This window comes from Emys orbicularis, chromosome 14 (assembly GCF_028017835.1).
Source record: "Emys orbicularis isolate rEmyOrb1 chromosome 14, rEmyOrb1.hap1, whole genome shotgun sequence".
Classification (NCBI taxonomy): Eukaryota; Metazoa; Chordata; order Testudines; family Emydidae; genus Emys; species Emys orbicularis.
Window position 1 is genome coordinate 44,540,504 of NC_088696.1, and position 16,607 is coordinate 44,557,110.

A 16,607-nucleotide genomic window follows, 5' to 3' on the forward strand; every position below is an offset into this window, starting at 1 on the left:
GAACAAGAGCTGTACCAGGGGAAAGAATTGTGCCCAGGCCTGGAAGGTGTCCAGTCTGAGAAAAACTTACTGAAGCATCTCTGAGGGTGAGATTATCTGTATTTAGTTTGATTAGGCATAGATTTGTGCATTTTATTTTATTTTGTTTGGTGACTTACTTTGTTCTGTCTGTTACTACTTGGAACCACTTAAATCCTACTGTCTGTATTTAATAAAATCATTTTTATTTAGTAATTTACTCAGAGTATGTATTAATACCTGGGGGAGCAAACAACTGTGCATATCTCTCTATCAGTGTTATAGAGGGCGAACAATTTATGAGTTTGCCCTGCATAAGCTTTATGTTTTCAGGTAAACTTGCAGCTTTGGGGCAAGTGATTCAGACCCTGGGTCTTTGTTGGAGCAGATGGGCATGTCTGGCTCAGCAAGACAGGGTGCTGGAGTCCTGAGCTGGCAGGGAAAACAGGAGCTGGGGTAGTCTTGGTACATTAGGTGGCGGCTCCCAAGGGGGTTTCTGTGATCCAACCCGTCACACCCTCCATATCCCCCTTCCCTGCCCTCCAGATCTCAGTGGGGAGAACAGAACCAGAGTCAATAATCACTCAGAGCCCATTGACTCCTTACCCAGCCCCAGAGGGTGTGAGTGGGGAGCCCTGCAGGGGTCGGATAGCCCTGGGTGGGCTGGAAAAGCCCCAGGGCCACCATGTGCCAGGCCCCTCGTGTGACAATCACTCCTGGGCAGCTCTGTCATGCATTCCCACTCATGCATCCAGCAGAGCTGCAGCAAGGGAGTTGTCAGTTGCCTGCTGTTGTCCCAGTTGGCCACTAGAGAGTGCTGTGTAACCTCCTGAGCCAGCTGCCTGGCACCTCCTCTCCCTGTCACATCAGGGCCAAGAAGAAACAGCCAGGAGGCAGGGGCGGCTGGAAGAGGCGGCAGCTGCAGTCAAGGCCGGTGCAAGGATATTTTGCGCCCTAGGCGAAACTTCCACCTTGCGCCCCCCCCGCCCCCTCCCCCCCATAACATCGGTTCATTGAGGGGCAAATCCCAACAAGCCTTTATAGACCCCAGGGGCTCCCCAGACCAGGTTCCCCTCTCCCCGCCCCCGAACTCCCCTGGAGGGTGCACAGCCCCCCCGCGAGCCCTCCCCACCCCACCCCGGTGGCCCCCGCCCCGAGTCCACTCATAGGCTTTGCCGGGCTTGGGCCGCTTCAGCAGCTTGGCAGGGAGGAGCTGCCTTCTGGGGGCTCCTGCAGCAGATGCATGTGGGCAGAGGCCCCCGTGCGCCCCCCCGGCACCCCACTTGCTGCGCTTCGGCTCTGCGTCTCCCGGGAGTGTGAGCCGCCGCTGCCCCTCCTGGAGCAGGCTCAGGGCCCCGCGCCCCGGCGGCGGCTCACATGCCCGGGAGCTGCAGAGCCCGAGCGTGGCAAGGGAGGAGCCGGGGAGGGCGCACAGGGGCCTCTGCCCGCATCTGCTGCAGCCTGCAGGAGCCCCCCGGGGGGTGCCAGGCCGCAGCCTGGGCAGGAGGGGCTGGGGGCACGGCTGCTCCCTGCTAGCGGCGCCGCCGCCTTTGCAGGGCTCCTGCCCCCCTGCGCTGCGCCGGCTCCTCCATGGCTGGGGCTCACCGCCCCGCAAGCCGACGCTCTGGCTCTCCGTTGCCTCCGGAAGGCGGCTCCTCCCTGCCGAGCCATGGCACCGCTTTTTGGTGCCCCCAGGGCCGTCCTTAGGATTTATGGGGCCCTATGCAGTATTATTAAACTGGTGCCCCTATGCCCGACAGCAGCCTGAGCTTGCAGCCCGGCAGGGGCGGGGGCGGAGGGACAAGGCAGAAGGAATAACAAGATGCCCGGCCCGCCTCACGGTGGCAGAGAGTCACAGTTCCCCGCAGAGACCCCTGTACCCTCTCCCTCATGCAGAATGGACATGCAGAAGGTACCTAATTAAAAGCACTAAACTTGGGAATAAAAAATGTCAGTCACAGGTTTTTTGATATGCCCTGAAGTTTGTCAGACATTTATTTGCAAAAACTTTGTAGTAAGGGCAAGGCAGCTGTCTTGCTGAATACAACATTAAATATTATGGAATACATGATGCAGCTCTTCTCTGTTTTACATTTTCTTAATCAGTATTTCTAAGCTGATTTTATATTTTAAATGTACTCTTAAACCTTCATAAAGTAATCATTCCAGATTACTACATATTTAACTCACTGAAACAGACATTATTTTAAATTAATCAGTCACAGAGGTTTAGTGTGTTCATAACAATGTTCATTGCTTTTAGAAAAAGGGAACACTAATTTACTGTGTGTGATCTCCATAACAATACACATGTTTATGAAATTTCACCAACTTTAAAAAATATGTTTCCAAAGATTTTAGGCATAACAAAGGATTTTATATCTTACTAAGGTACTGATTTTGCTTAAAACTAGTTCATCAGATAGTCAGAAGTAAAGAAAGGGAAACTCTTTATCCAGCTATCTGGAAGCAAAGGGCTGTTGCTTCCTTCAAGGGGGGTGGGGGTGGGGGTGGCGAAGGGAGAAATGGATGGACAGAAAGGACAGGAAGACTTTGGAAGTAAGTTGTTTTACTATAGTAATTAAAATGTGCATTTTAGATAAGGGTGGTCTTTTGAAGAATTTATTTTAAAAACCGTATGTCTGAAGATCCAAGCATTTAAGGCTAAAGATGATTGTGCATCTAAAAATCTATGCAAGGATTTTTTAGAGATGTGATTTTATAATCTTCACCAACTCACTAATGAAATATTTTTAAAGCAAATTTTAAACTAAGGTCCTGTAGACTGACATGTTCTGAGTAAATATTACAGTCATGCACAACTGTTTTTGTCAGTACATTCAGAAACTGACAGTAGATACCTGGGGGTTGGCAAATGCCTGTTAAATGTCTTCATTACCCCTCGAATGGCTCTTTAACAGTTTCAGTGTTGTGCTAATGGGTCTGGCAGGCTGGAGACTTTTTCTCTTTTAACTACTAGATCCCCTTCCCAGGATGACTAAGGGCACGTCTTCACTACCCGCCGGATTGGCGGGTAGCAATCGGTCTATCGGGGATCGACTTACCGCGTCTAGTGAAGACGCGATAAAATCGATCCCTGATGGCTCTACCGTCGACTCCGGAAATCCACCGCGGCAAGAGGCGGTAGCGGAGTCGACGGCGGCGCGGCAGCGGTCGACTTGCCGCCGTCCTCACAGCCAGGTAAGTCGACCTAAAATACGCCACTTCAGCTACGCTATTCACGTAGCTGAAGTTGCGTATCTTAGGTCGACCCCCCGCTGTAGTGTAGACCTAGCCTCAGAGCCTGCAGGAAGGGTCAGAACAGGGATAGGAAGAAGTAGGGGGGTGGACACTAAGACCCAGTGGTGCCCCAAATTTTTAGGTGCCACCCCCAACCACTTGCCGTCCTAGGCGACTGCCTAGTTCGCCTGGTGGTTGCACCGGCCCTGGCTGCAGTGCAAGGGGAGGTCCCGGGATCGGGCCCTGCAGCCAGCTGCTCCAGGCTTCCCCAGCACTTACGCCCTCGCACCCACGCTGCAACCCCAATAACCCTCTGCACCTCAGGGTTCCCGGCTCCCTCAGGGAGCCCCAGCACCCACCTTCAGAACTGCCACCCACAGAGATCACAACCCATCAGACAGACCCCCCCCCAAATCAAGCGATTGGGCCCTAAATCCTGAGACTTTAAACATCAAATCAGGTTTTTCAGCCTCTTTTCATTTTTCAGCTCCCCCCAACTCCTCTGCCAGTGTGTGTGAGGAGAATCTCAGCTGGAAGAGTCCATCTGTCATTCACATCTCTCCCTGGTTACTCACCCTTGAGAGAGAGGAACTGCCATCCAATCCCTATCCCTATCTTAACTCTCCCCTCCTAGTTACCCACCAAACCCCCAGGGCCCCTCTGCCCACAGGGTATGAAATAGAGCAAGAATATGAACATCCAGGAAACACAGAGTAGCCTTCCTCTGTATCGAGTTTGCCAAGTAGTTTTCAATAAAGGTTACGTCAGTGTAGCCAGCCAGGTCTGAGTTTTTATTTCAATTATCCTTCCCTGCTGCTGCCCCACCCCCCACAACCCCACTTCTCTGGGCCCAGCAGCAACTTTCCCCCCCAACTTCCATCCCCTCTCCTACCTCCCACTCCCACTGGAAGAAGCCCCCTGGTGCCTGGGAGAGGGGTGTGCTATGGGGTGACATGAGGGAGGAGGAATCACTCACCTGAACCCCCTGCTCTGTCTCTATAGAAACTACAGACCCAGCCAGCATCAGGGCGGTAGCAGCCAGAGTTGAGGAGCATCTGAAAGGCTCGGGGCTGAATCTGTTGATAAACAACGCTGGGGTGATAAAGCTGAACACACTAGAGTCTGAGACACCGGAGGACATGTCCCTGGTGTATGCAACCAACGTGACGGGGCCCCTGCTGGTGAGCCAGGTAAGGGCCCAGACAGTGGGCAGGTCACTGGCTGCACTGGGGTTTGAGACAATTCCCTTCCCTTTGGCTCTGGTTACGGGATCAATGAGCCAATCCAGGTGGGGGAAGTTCCCATCCCACCTGAGAAATGGACCTGTAGGCCCAGATCCACAAGTGGCCTAGGTGTTGTGACGCTCCCGAGAGAGCCAGGGGAAGAGCGATGCGATGCAGACCCAGGTACGTTATAAGAACGGCCACACTGGGGCCCCTAGGAGCCTGTCTCACTTAGGGGCGCAGGGAACTTTTCCAGCAGAAATTCAGGCTCCCACGGGACGAGGTGGTGATAGTTTCCAGTGTATCCTTTCTACGTGACAAATAGTCCCCAATGGAATCATTAGCAAGCGTGATGGAAAGGGGGTTTTCGTCGGCAGGGGTCCCTCCTGTGCCAATTGCATCTATTGCTGGTTAGCTTCAGTCTCATGTTCCCCGGTGTCTCTGACCCTTCTCCGTCTTCCTCTCCCTTCCCAGCAGCAGCCCAGCCTTCCTTAGGTGCCATTCACAGGACAGGCTAACTTTGCTGTGAAGTGAGTGCAGTGTGTGCTGAGCTGCAGCTCTGCGAGGGCACCAGCTGCTTTCCCTATCGCTCCCCAGCAGTGGTGGCTGCCTGGGCCCGGGGATGGCCCGGCCGAGCCGAGAACCTGAGTCTCAGCTGCAAGGGCAGCTCTCGGGACTCACTCTGAATCTCTGCTCCCGGACCCTTGGGAGCTCGTCCTCGGTTCCTTGGCCGAGAGCCAGGGCCGGCTCCAGGCACCAGCCGAGCAAGCTCGTGCTTGGGGCGGCAGATTCTAAGGGTACGTCTATACTTACCCGCTGGTTCGGCGGTAAGCAATCGAACTTCTGGGTTCGATTTATCGCATCTTGTCTGGACGCGATAAGTCGAACCAGGAAGTGATCGCCGTCGACTCCGATACTCCTGCTCGGCGAGAGGAGTACGCGGAGTCGACGGGGGAGCCTGCCTGCCGCGTCTGGACCGCGGTAAGTTCGAACTAAGGTACGTCTACTTCAACTACGTTATTCACGTAGCTGAAGTTGCGTATCTTAGTTCGAATTGGGGGGTTAGTGTAGACCAGCCCTAAGGGGCGGCATTCCGTCCAATCCTAGGGTGGCACGGCCGCTCTTCCCCCCCCCGCTTTTTTTTGGTTTGCCGCTCCGGCTGCCCTGTAGGGGGCGGCGGTGCAGAGGAGGGGAACACCCTGCTGGGAGCAGGCTGCGCGCTCTGTCTGCCCCAGCCGGTGCCAGGTCTGCAGCAAGCCCGGCAGCCCACGTCCTTCCCTCCCCGCCGACCTTCAATTCACCTGCAGGCGGCGTGGGGGGAGGGGCCGAGTGGCGAGTGCCCCGGCTGAAGGAAGCCCTGGCCGCCCCCCTTCTCTCTCTCCCCCCTGCTCCCTCCCCCTCCCCCCCGCTAGCCGGGGCACTCACTCCGCTGCCTGAGGCACGTCTGCAGCGCAGGGAGTCCCGGTAGCCAGCGCGGCTGGGGGAGGCAGCTGCGAGCCGCCAAGTAAGTGGCACCGAAAGTTTGCACCCTGGCTTCGGCCGCCCTCCACGTTTTTTTTTTTGGTGCTTGGGGCGGCAAAAAAGCCAGAGCCGGCCCTGCCGAGAGGCAGGGGAAGAAAGGGAGCCATGTCAGGAGCACAGGGCAGTGTGAGGCAGGGACGCCTGGGCTGTCAGGCTGGAGAGGCCCAGCTGACGGGGCTGTTAGAGCCATTGCAGCAGGCAGGGTTTGTGTACCCGGAATGGCAGCTGGTCTAGTCGGCCTTGGCTGGAACGGGGTGAGAGGAGACTCGGCAATGGCTCTGCCCCGGCACTGACTCTCCTCGGCTGTTATAAGGGGTGTAGAGGTATGAGAGCGGGGGCGTGCATCACATTTGGGTCCATGGTGCAGAATGGCCAAGACTGGCTGCTCTGAGGTCCTTGTGCTCCATTCCCTTCCCTTCCAAATCAATCCATTTAACACAAGTTCAGCATCTCACTTATGGCCTTTTCCCCAGCCCAGGGTCTGCTGCAGGGACCTGGCTACCCCTACAGGATTCCTGTCCACAGCTCATGTGCCTGGGCCTCCAGCCGACCCTCTCTGCTCTCTTCTCCTTCCCAGCCTGCTCCCAGCAGCATTGCACTGAGCCTGAGTCACACATGAACCGGCTACTTTCCCCTGCCGGAGCCCTGCCTGGTCTGGCCTGGCAGCCACAGACTGCGCCACGAGTGGAGATGCTGTGTGGAGGGTGGTGCCATGTGATGGTTCTCACTGGGGAGAGCCTCACTGATTCCTCCCCACACAGCCAATACCAGGGTACAAAATATACAGGAATGGCAGAGGAGGTCATGCTGGTGGAGGATGGCACAATATGTGAACATCTTAAATGACTCACTGTACCATATAATCTATGGATAATACTTCCATGCTTGAATAATAGGAATATAGTAATAGGGATATACTACCAACCACCTGACCAGCATGGTGATGGTGATTTTGAAATGCTCAGGGAGATTAGAGAGGCTATAAAAATAGAAAACTCAATAATAATGGGCGATTTCAACTATCTCCATATTGACTGGGTACACGTCACCTCAGCATGCGATCAGAGATAAAGTTTCTGAACACCATAAGTAACTGCTTCTTGGAACGCTAGTCCCGGAACGTGCAAGGGGAGAGGCAATTCTTGATTTAGTTCTAAGTGGAGCACAGGTTCTGATCCAAGAGATGAATATAAATGAACCGCTCGGTAATAGCCACCATAATATATGTAACCCTTCTGCCAGTCAGAGTTGGCAGCAACGAGGGCCGGGTTCAATATCTAGGGGTTCCTTTTCAGCAATACAACACAAAACTGACTCGAGCCCCCACCCAGTGACATGGGACAATTACACAGAATCATAGAATATGACCTCAAGAGGTCATCTAGTCCAACCCCCTGCTCAAAGCAGGAGCAACCCCAAATAAATTATCCCAGCCAGGGCTTTGTCAAGCCTGACCTTAAAAACGTCCAAGGAAGGAGTTTCCACCACCTCCCTAGGTAAAGCATTCCAGTGCTTCACCATCCTCTTAGTGAAAAAGTTTTTCCTAATATCCAACCTAAACCTCCCCCACTGCAACTTGAGACCATTACTCCTTGTTCTGTCATCTGCTACCACTGAGAACAGTCTAGATCCATCCTCTTTGGAACCCCCTTTCAGGTAGTTGAAAGCAACTATCAAATCTCCCCTCATTCTTCTCTTCTGCAGACTAAATAATCCCAGTTCCCTCAGCCTCTCCTCATAAATCATGTGCTCCAGACCCCTAATCATTTTTGTTGCCCTCCACTGGACTCTTTCCAATTTTTCCACATCCTTCTTGTAGTGTGGGGCCCAAAACTGGACACAGTACTCCAGATAAGGGATCTCCAAGCTGTCTGATCTCTGCCCCACAGCTGCAGCTGATCAGCCAGAGATGGGGATGGGCCCAGTTCCCCTTAGAGGGCCAGTCACCCTGTGTCAGGTTCCTTTCTCCTAAGCTGACCCCGTGGGTGCTCTTTTCTCCCCTCCCACCAGGCTCCTCCCCCTCTGTCTCCTTTGCCCCATGCAGGCCCCACTGACGGTTGATGTGAGTATCTGAGGGATCCTGAATGTGCTCCCCACGCTCTCCGAGAAGGACCATGGGGCCTTTGTGAGCTAGGAAGGGAAAGTTCTTCCTTGGCGAGCTGTCTCCCAGCCACGCAACAGGAGCCCTGGGCTGTTCCAGTGACCGCGCCATCAGCTGTGCCTGTGTCCTCAATAAACCCACTGTTCTAACGCAGCAGCCGTGCCTGGGCCCTGCCTGGCCTGGCCGTCACAGGCTGGGGTTGTAGCATTTAGCCAGCCTGAAAGCTGGGCAAGCGCTAACCCCCATATGTCCAGCAGAGCGGAAAGGCTGGACTCCCAATGCCGGGGCTGAGCCAGTGCCAGGACTGTGGGGAGTGAGATCAGGGTGGCTCTGCACCCGGACGGCAGCACTGTCTCTTGTCTCACAGAGAGACTGGAAGCTCTTTGGGGCTCTCTCTGTTCGGTGACTGTGCAGCGCCCAGCAGAGCCGGGCCCTGGGCCAGGACTGGGGCTCGGAGGCGCTACAATGATACAAACAGTTAATGAGGGTAATTAATCCAAGAGGAAATGGGTAGCAAGCAGGTGGGGGGAGAATGGTGGCTACAGCGGGGGCAGGGAATAAGGAGAAATTTCATAAGGACGCGTGGCGCCTCATGGGGCGGGAGCAGAGAGAGCTTTGCCAAGAGGCTGAGCGTGACCAGAGCAGAGCAGGGGATGCTGGAGGTTACCCATGGCTAGGGAAGACAGACCACTAGCTCGGGAGTGGCACACGGCAGGGACGCTGTTCAGGGCACCGGGTCTGCTGGAGCTTGCTGGCCAGGAGCCCCCTCACCAGGGCAGGCTCTTCCCTTCCCAGTCCAGGAACTCCCCAGTGGTTGCCTGCGAAAGGCCGGCCAGCACGCTCAGGATGCCCTGCACGCTGCACTCCATGGTCAGAGGGGCCTGTGGGCGACAAAGGTCAATACCTGAGACATGAGGTTGGTGGGGCCTGGAAAGACACGTGGGGCCTGACTCTCAGTGCAACTCTGGGGGGCCTCCCCTGTCCTGGGGTTGCTCTGCACCGGGGGCTGTTACAGCCACACTCCCCTTCCCTCAGCCATGTGCCCTGGGCCAGTTGTAGGGTGGAGGGGGTAGGAGCAGCCATGGTGGCTTTATCCCAAAGAGCCCCCCCTGGGGCTGGGTATATCGGCCTATGGCTGCCCCGTCACAGGAGAGGATCTGGCCCAGTGTATCCCTCTCGTGCATGCCCCAAGCCGTGCGTCTCAGCTTGCCCTGCCATAACAGACTCCCTCCCCCACCCAGAGTCGCAGGTGCTCTGGCTGCTCCTCCCCAACAGGGTGTTTAGGTTGCTGCCACACCCCTGTGCTGCCCCATCATTCTAGAGCAGGCCCAGGAGTCAGGAGGGCCCAGGCCCAGCGGGGCCCAGCACCGTGTCAGACAGACAGGGCCGGACTCGTGTCTGGGGTAAGGGCATTGGACATGGAGAGGCACCAGGGAGGAGTTTGATTCGATATTCCAGAGCTGAGCCGCCCCCTCCTCACACGGGTAGGGGCTCGCTGCCCACGCAGCCCCTGGATTTCACTGGGCGGCTCCCAGAGCAGAGCACTACGCCCTGTGAGTACGGGGCGTAGGACCTGCCATTGGAAAGGACTCCGGGGGGAAAATGGGAGCGGGAGCCCAGTGTGCTCCTGGAATGGCCTGTGGGATGAAGGCTGAGGCGAGATTCCTGGGCTCGCCTGGAGGCAGGGCTGGATTTAGGGGCAGGCGACGCAGGTGACCGCCTGGGGTGCTGGACTTGGGGGGGCACCAGGCTCGGGGTGCTGCTTTTGTTCTTAGCAAATGTATAGTCTTATCTGACCGGGATAACTCATGCCTGCAAATCATGCATCGAAGTCGTGAAATGGGCTCCAATGCAACACAAAACTAGGTATTCAAATGTTTTACAAATGGGGGGGGGGGGGGTTAAGCTGAGGACGCTCCTTGCCTGAGTGCCATTGGGTCATGGGCCGGCCCTGCCTGGGGAATGCTGTATCCGTGTGCTGCCTGGACTGTGGGGTAGGTGACTCTTTGGCTCAGTGCTCCCGCCCCAGCGTCAGCTGAGCTGCTCCCGAAACTCGACTCTCCTGCCACTAAAGGAGGCTGGATTCAAAGCAGTCGCTCCGACTGGGTCTCACGCTTGCCATCGGCCTTACAGGGCACGGTGCTGCATTGAGAATGGAAGCAACCTCCCAGGGCACTTCACTGCGGGGAGACCAGGGGACTGCTGGAGTGGGGGCTGCTTGTTTTGAAGCGAGCCATGAGGAATACACCTCCCAAGAGGCGCTGTCAGCATGCCAGCCTGGCACCTCGCTGGGCACTACCTTCTCTGTCCCCATGTCTGTTTTCACCCAGCCAGGATGGATGGCAGTGCACAAGATCCCAGCGTCTTTGAGCTCTGCTGCCAGGCACCTCGTCACCATGTTCAGAGCGGCCTGGAAAATAAACCACATCTTTGCCAATCACACTGACGGCAGAGGCGGGGATCTCCTATCGGACACCTCCCCACTCCACGGATCTGCTTCAGTCAGATAGGAGTTCAGAGTGTGGGAACAGAATCAAACCTCAAGTGGGAAGTTTGGCCTGGTGCCTTCTCTGAGATGCGGCCGGCTGGTGTCAAGTTTCCTGCAGGGAAGGCCGGTGCTGCCCAGGTTCCAAACTGGAGTGGTGTTTGGACCAGTAAATCCAGAGTGACTCCATTCACTTAGGTGGAGTTTCTCTGTATTTCTCCTGGGTTAACTGACTGAGTGAACTTTGGAGCCGTGGACACCCCCAGCAAATCCAGGTGCCTTGTACGCCTTCCATCAGAATACACAGGGCATGTCCATAGTATGGTTTTGGAGACGGGCCCTTAACAGGGCCACCCATGGACCAACAGCACAGGGCACTGCAGAGAGTAACTGGGCATTGGTAGAAAGGCTAGCCATTAGGCTGGTTACAAGTATTTGTAATTGTGTGTTGTATTAATGCTGGGTTTTAGTGTCACTGTCATAAGTTTGGGCTCGGAAGGGAAGAGGTGTTATTGGGGACTATGCCTCCAAGGGCCGAGCTTCCCAGCCAGAGTCTGGTGGGCGTGGGGGGAGCTCTGGTTGTGGGGAACAGCCAATTGGAACCAGACACCAACTAAAGCAGAGCTCTGGCAGGCTCCCGAGTCACTGTACACCACACCCAGGCCCTGCACAAGGCAGCGTGGCCTGACGCTCTCCCCGGAGTCCTAAGACTTTCCGAGGCTGAGTGGGGAACGCAGCTTACCTTGCTGGCACGGTACGGGTACATGGGGATCTCCAGGACTTTGAAGCACAGCTCGATGGAGCCCACATTAGTGGACATGTTGATAATTGCTGCCTTGCTGCAGCTCAGCCCCTCCTTTCCGGCTTCCTCAGCTGCCCTCTTCAGCAGGGGCAGAAACTCCAGATGAAAATAAAAACCCAACAAACCTCCTCCATCGTGGTGTTGGGACCCGCCTGAGCTGTGGCGCCAAGCTGTGGACATGGCAGCTGTGATGGGGCCCTGCCCTCCCTCCCACCAGCGGGTAGCTCGGCCATGGTCCTGTTGCCCCTTTCTGAGCCGAGCGGCTAGTCAAAACGCAGGGCCTGGGGCCGTTCCAGCGGGAAGCAGAAGTTGATGAGCCTGGTGTTGTCTTTGATGCCGTCCTGCTCCTCCGAATGCAGGGGGACCCAAGAGCTAAAGGAGCAGCTTCTTAGCCTACAGCCCCCACACCTCTTTAGCCAGCGCCAGACCCACAAACTGCCTCTAGCTTGTCCCAGGGTCACGCACAGAGCCCTTACTGGCCCCGCTTGGCTCCCTTCCTGCCTCTCCGTCTCCCTCTCCAATCTTGCCTGGCCTCAGTCTCTGTGTTTTCTGCCTTCCCTCCCACACAAAACACCAACACTCATCAGCAAGAGCCCTCCGCCTCTCAGCCCAAATGCCTGGACCCATCACAAGTCCCTTTGGCCGTGGGGGACAGAAGCTTCTGGTTAACTCCTCCTGGGGCCTTCACGCCAGTCTCCAAGGGGTTGGTGGTGGAAGCTCGCAGCGTAACACTCCCTTACAGAGAACCAGAAAGAAGGACGGGGAAGCAGGAGGACGAGGCTAGGTCGCAGGAGGAGAGGAAGGTGATCTCGGCAGCTCTGTGATAGATGCAGAGGCAGGCGCTGGGAAGCAAGTGGCCAGAGAGGACAAAGTTCCAGCAGTTGCCATGTCTGTTGGGGTGGCCAGGAGCAGGGATTGGGAGGTGAGCTGGGGCGGTGAGGCAGGTGTGGGAGTCTCTGGGTTAGTGAGGAAAGTTGAGACTATAGGCCAGACTGAGATCCCTGGGGGCAGAGGGCAGAGGGAGAAGAGAAGACATGGATGGTGCCCTGAAGGGAAGGGAGGAGCCCTCAGCCATCAGGGGGATAAGAAGACAATCAAGCGAGTATGGAGTCCAAGGAGCCCTGGGAGCCAGGAGCAGAGAGTGATCAGCTGTGTCGATGGCAATGGACACACCAGTCACACACTCAGTGTGCATGGAGATATGGGGATATCACACACAGCTGCAGCGCACACTCACAGACACAGGCACCTTGACACATGCACACATGGAATCAGGTCTGCACATCAGCACACATGCTCCAGCTCTATGCAAAGGCCAACGATCCACATGAGCGGAGCAGCAGGGAGCAGACTCAGGCTGCAGCATGTTGACTCTGAATGAGAAGCTTATGGCTTGGCTGCACTGTGGGTAGGTCTGGCTGCCTGCGTGGTCTCTGCTGCTCTATATGCCTTGTGCAGGTGGGAGGAGGTGCTGAGCAGCCCATGATCCATATTCCCCATATTCTCCTCTTTCCATGACTTGCTGTAAATGTCATGTTCAGAGAGCACAGAGAGAAGTTCGATAAAAACATTAATACACTTGCTGGAAGGTTGCAACATAACATGACTTTATTTCTTAGAATCCAGAAAGCAGGCTGCTCCCTAAGGCAGAGAGGCACAACTCTCCCTGCCTCACCCTAGGCTGGCACTTTGCAGACTGCTTGTTGAAGACCCAGCTCCCATGCCTCCTGCTAGCCCATAAGCAGGACCAGGAAACCCCTTATACTTAGAGCGATAGCTTCTCATTTTAACAGTTTTTAATACACTGTGATAAACAGTGGGTGGCTCCAGGTACAGAATGAACTCCGTTTGATCCAGTCCCTAGATAGGGTGAAGGTCTCTCCACGCTTCTCAGTCCCTCCCTTCTCCCCTCCCCCAAGTAAATAATAGCCAGTGAGGCCATACGTACCTTGGCCACCTGGATCGGCCCGACCACATTGGTAGTGAACACGGAGATCATCTCCTCCGGCTGCACTGACTGCAGCGTGGCGTGGGAGTTGACTGCTGCATTATTAATGAGCAGGTTCAGGCCCTTGCCGTTCAGCTGGGACTCCACCTCCTTCACTGCTGCTCTCACGCTGGCCAAGCTCACCGCATCTGCCGGGAAATCAAGGGGGAGCAGAGGAGACAGATCAGCCATTCCGTGGGCACTCGGGCCAAGAGCGAGGCCCAGGCAGCAGCCAGAGCCAATGTGAAGACAGCAAGAGCAAAGTGACACAGGCTGAGCTAGCGGGACTCCCACTCCCTGGATGAGGGGAGCCAGGGAGCTGGGTCGGAGATGTGTGCGGGGTCTCTCCGTCAGGGGAATTAGACTGAGATGAACAGAGACTGGCTCAGCAGCAGCAGGGTGTGAGATGGAACTAATGTGGGGACTGTTGTTGGTGTGTATATGGGGAATTGCGTGACCAGGGTCCAAAACAACGGCCTCACTCATTGCCCCACAACTGTCTCCTTGGAAAATTCCAGCCTCAGGCTCTGTCTGCACGTAAAACACAGCCCCACGGTGGTGTCTCTGCACAGACACTCACTCCAGCGACGGGCAGGGCTTTCCCGCAGGCGGAGCTAATCCACCTCCCACCGAGGCAATAGCTACGTCGCCAGAAGAATTCTTCCATTGATATAGCACTGTCTACACGGGCGGTGGGTTGCTTAACTCGGTCGCTCAGAGGTGTGGATTTTTCACAGCCCTGAGCAACGTGTCTGGGTTGATCTAATTCTCTGGTGTCGACCGACCCTTAGTTACTAACCCTTTAAAAAATAAACAAACAGAATTGGTGATGGTGTGATGTTGGCAGACCAGGTGCCAGGTGCCAGCTCACCCTAAAGCCCCAGGCCTTGCTTAGCAATGCATGGCTGGAAGCCAGGACAAGTCACTTGTGTATTAGTATAGATCAAAGTGATAGTTACATGTCTAGGAGTGTATTTTGTGTCTAAACTTGATGAACTAGGGGCTGTTGCATGCATTGTTTTCATGTATCTGTACCTGTCATAATGCAATAGCAAACACTGGCATCGTACATACCCCTGTAACTAAATAACCCATCAAAGGAGAAAGAGGCCTTGTGGGAGGCAAATGAAGAAAAGTGCTCATTTCAAAGCAAGCTGTCATTGTGTGGGATGGTTGGAGATCAAAGCCTTTACATGTGCTCCTCAATCCTTCCTCAAAGGAAAGCCCACGTGGGGAGTGACCCTGTCAGCTTGTTTTCTGGGAGCAGAAGCTATACATGTGGGTTCAGGGAAAGTTCCTTTATCTCTGGACTGTCTGGCCTCTCACAGGGAAGGGTCCCAGACACAAAGCAGAGATTCCCACAGACAATCTGGGTTCCCTGAAAAGACTTTTGGGAACCTGAAAGTTTATTACATCTCTGCCGCCATTTGGAATTACAGACTGTGACTCACCTGTCACAGTCTGTAATTGGGGGAGGGATAGCTCAGTGGTTTGAGCATTGGCCTGCTAAACCCAGGGTTGTGAGTTCAATCCTTGAGGGGGCCACTTAGGGATCTGGGGCAAAAATCTGTACTTGGTCCTGCTAGTGAAGGCAGGGGGCTGGACTCGATGATCTTTCAAGGTCCCTTCCAGTTCTAGGAGATGGGATATCTCCATTAATTATTATTATAATTATTATTACCTGTCCATACATTTTTCCTGCTTTAACCTCCCATAACTCTCCTTTCCTTTTCTTAGCTACTACGCCTCTTGTGTGTTTACTATAGAATTGGCTACCAGCGTTGTCTTTGGTGTGAGACCGAGGTGCCAAGTGACTGGTCTGTGAGCAGCCTGAATGTGGTGTGATGTTTGGTGTAAGTGACCATTTGTCACTAGTTTGTGGGGTGACGAGATAGACTGGGGAGTCTAAGGAGGTGTCTATGACTCCTTGGTACGACTCCATGGTGATCCAAGAGTTCCCATTTGGTACCTGCTTGGTGAAATCTAATTGTCGAGCACCCCACCACATCAGGGTCCTGGCCCTGTGTCTCACAGACTGCCCTGAGGTAGGAATGTGGGCATGAGCCGCTCCAGACAGCATAACAGACAATACAAGTTATTTTCTTCCAGGAGTATTGAGTGAGGAAGAGGGTAATGGGTCTGAGAGCTCCTCCACAGAAGAAAGCTGCACCAGTTTAACTTAAGGTGGGAATTTAAATGGATTAAGCTATGTCTGCACTATGCAGCCTACACCAGCAGAGCTATATTGCTGCAGTTATGCTGGCATAATCCTGTAGTGTAGATGCAACCTGCACTGATAGATGGGGGTTTTCCAGCAGTGTAGGAGCATCACCTCCCCGAATGATGTTAGCACATCAATGGAGCATTCTTTCATCGCCATAGCTGTGTCTACAGTGGGGCTTAGGTGGGCGTAGCAATATCTGTCAGGGATGTGGTCTTTCATCCCCCTGACTGATGTAGCTATGGCCACCTACCTTTTATGTGTAGCCCAAGCAATCCTTAAACTCATGCAAAGCTCTGTGTGGATGCTCTGACTTTGGTTTCAGAGCAGTTTATTGCAATTTGGTTGAAGTGAAACTGAAATCAGGGTGTCCACACAGGTGTTTCCATGGGTTTCAATTCACACTGCAGGAATTTGCTTGGTGTTGTGGTCTAATCTGAGTGCTATAATATGTGCTGGTTAATGGAGGAATCCAGGCCTTAAAGAGTAGCTTGGGTTGGGGCGCTGGAACAGGGGGAGTCTGGGGGCTATGCCCTCCCACTTTTTACCGTCCGTAAGGGTGAGCAATGGGGCGGGAGAAGGGAGCAGAGAGGAGCAAGCGTGGGGCAGGATCTTGGGGGGGAAGAGGCCATGCGGGAGTGGGGCCTCAGTGGAAGTGGTGGTGCAAGGGTGGGTGTGACGCTCTGTACCTCGGGGGGACTCCCTAAACCCCCATGTTCAACTTTATAATATGATTGTGTGGTATCCAATGCAAAGTTGGTCATGTTGGGGATCTTCGGAAGGCTCATGATGCACTGAGCATGGTTGTTACAGTAATGTTATAGTAAGGTTATAGGTTATAATTTCATGTGTATAGTTATGAGGCTGAAAATGTGTCCTCATGGCTTAAACAAGCCCAGGCAAAACTCTCCAAGAGCAGAGAGGCAGTTCACACCTGGTCAGGGCATGGATGGAACAAACCCAGCCCAGCCTCACAGGAACAATGGACACTGGCCTAGGCAGCAACAAA

At 54.5% G+C, this 16,607-nt stretch overlaps 1 protein-coding gene across 1 annotated transcript; it reads right to left on the reverse strand.

Moving 5' to 3' along the window:
- Positions 1-8,870: 8,870 nt before the first annotated feature.
- On the reverse strand, positions 8,871-13,569 carry LOC135889000 (C-signal-like). Its single transcript, XM_065416813.1, has 4 exons — positions 13,339-13,569; positions 11,331-11,486; positions 10,403-10,513; positions 8,871-8,984 (listed from the first exon to the last, which is right to left on the reverse strand). The coding sequence occupies exons 1-4, from the start codon at positions 13,567-13,569 to the stop codon at positions 8,871-8,873; spliced, it is 612 nt and encodes a 203-aa protein (XP_065272885.1).
- Positions 13,570-16,607: the final 3,038 nt, after the last annotated feature.

Bases quoted from the DNA above. Each gene is read 5' to 3' on its own strand.
- LOC135889000 (XM_065416813.1), bottom strand. From the start codon at position 13,569: ATGGCTGATCTGTCTCCTCTGCTCCCCCTTGATTTCCCGGCAGATGCG. The intron at 10,514-11,330 runs GTAAGCTGCGTT...TTTATTTTCCAG, and splicing joins ACCCGTACCGTGCCAGCAAG to GCCGCTCTGAACATGGTGAC. The intron at 8,985-10,402 runs GTAGTGCCCAGC...TGTCGCCCACAG, and splicing joins CAGACATGGGGACAGAGAAG to GCCCCTCTGACCATGGAGTG.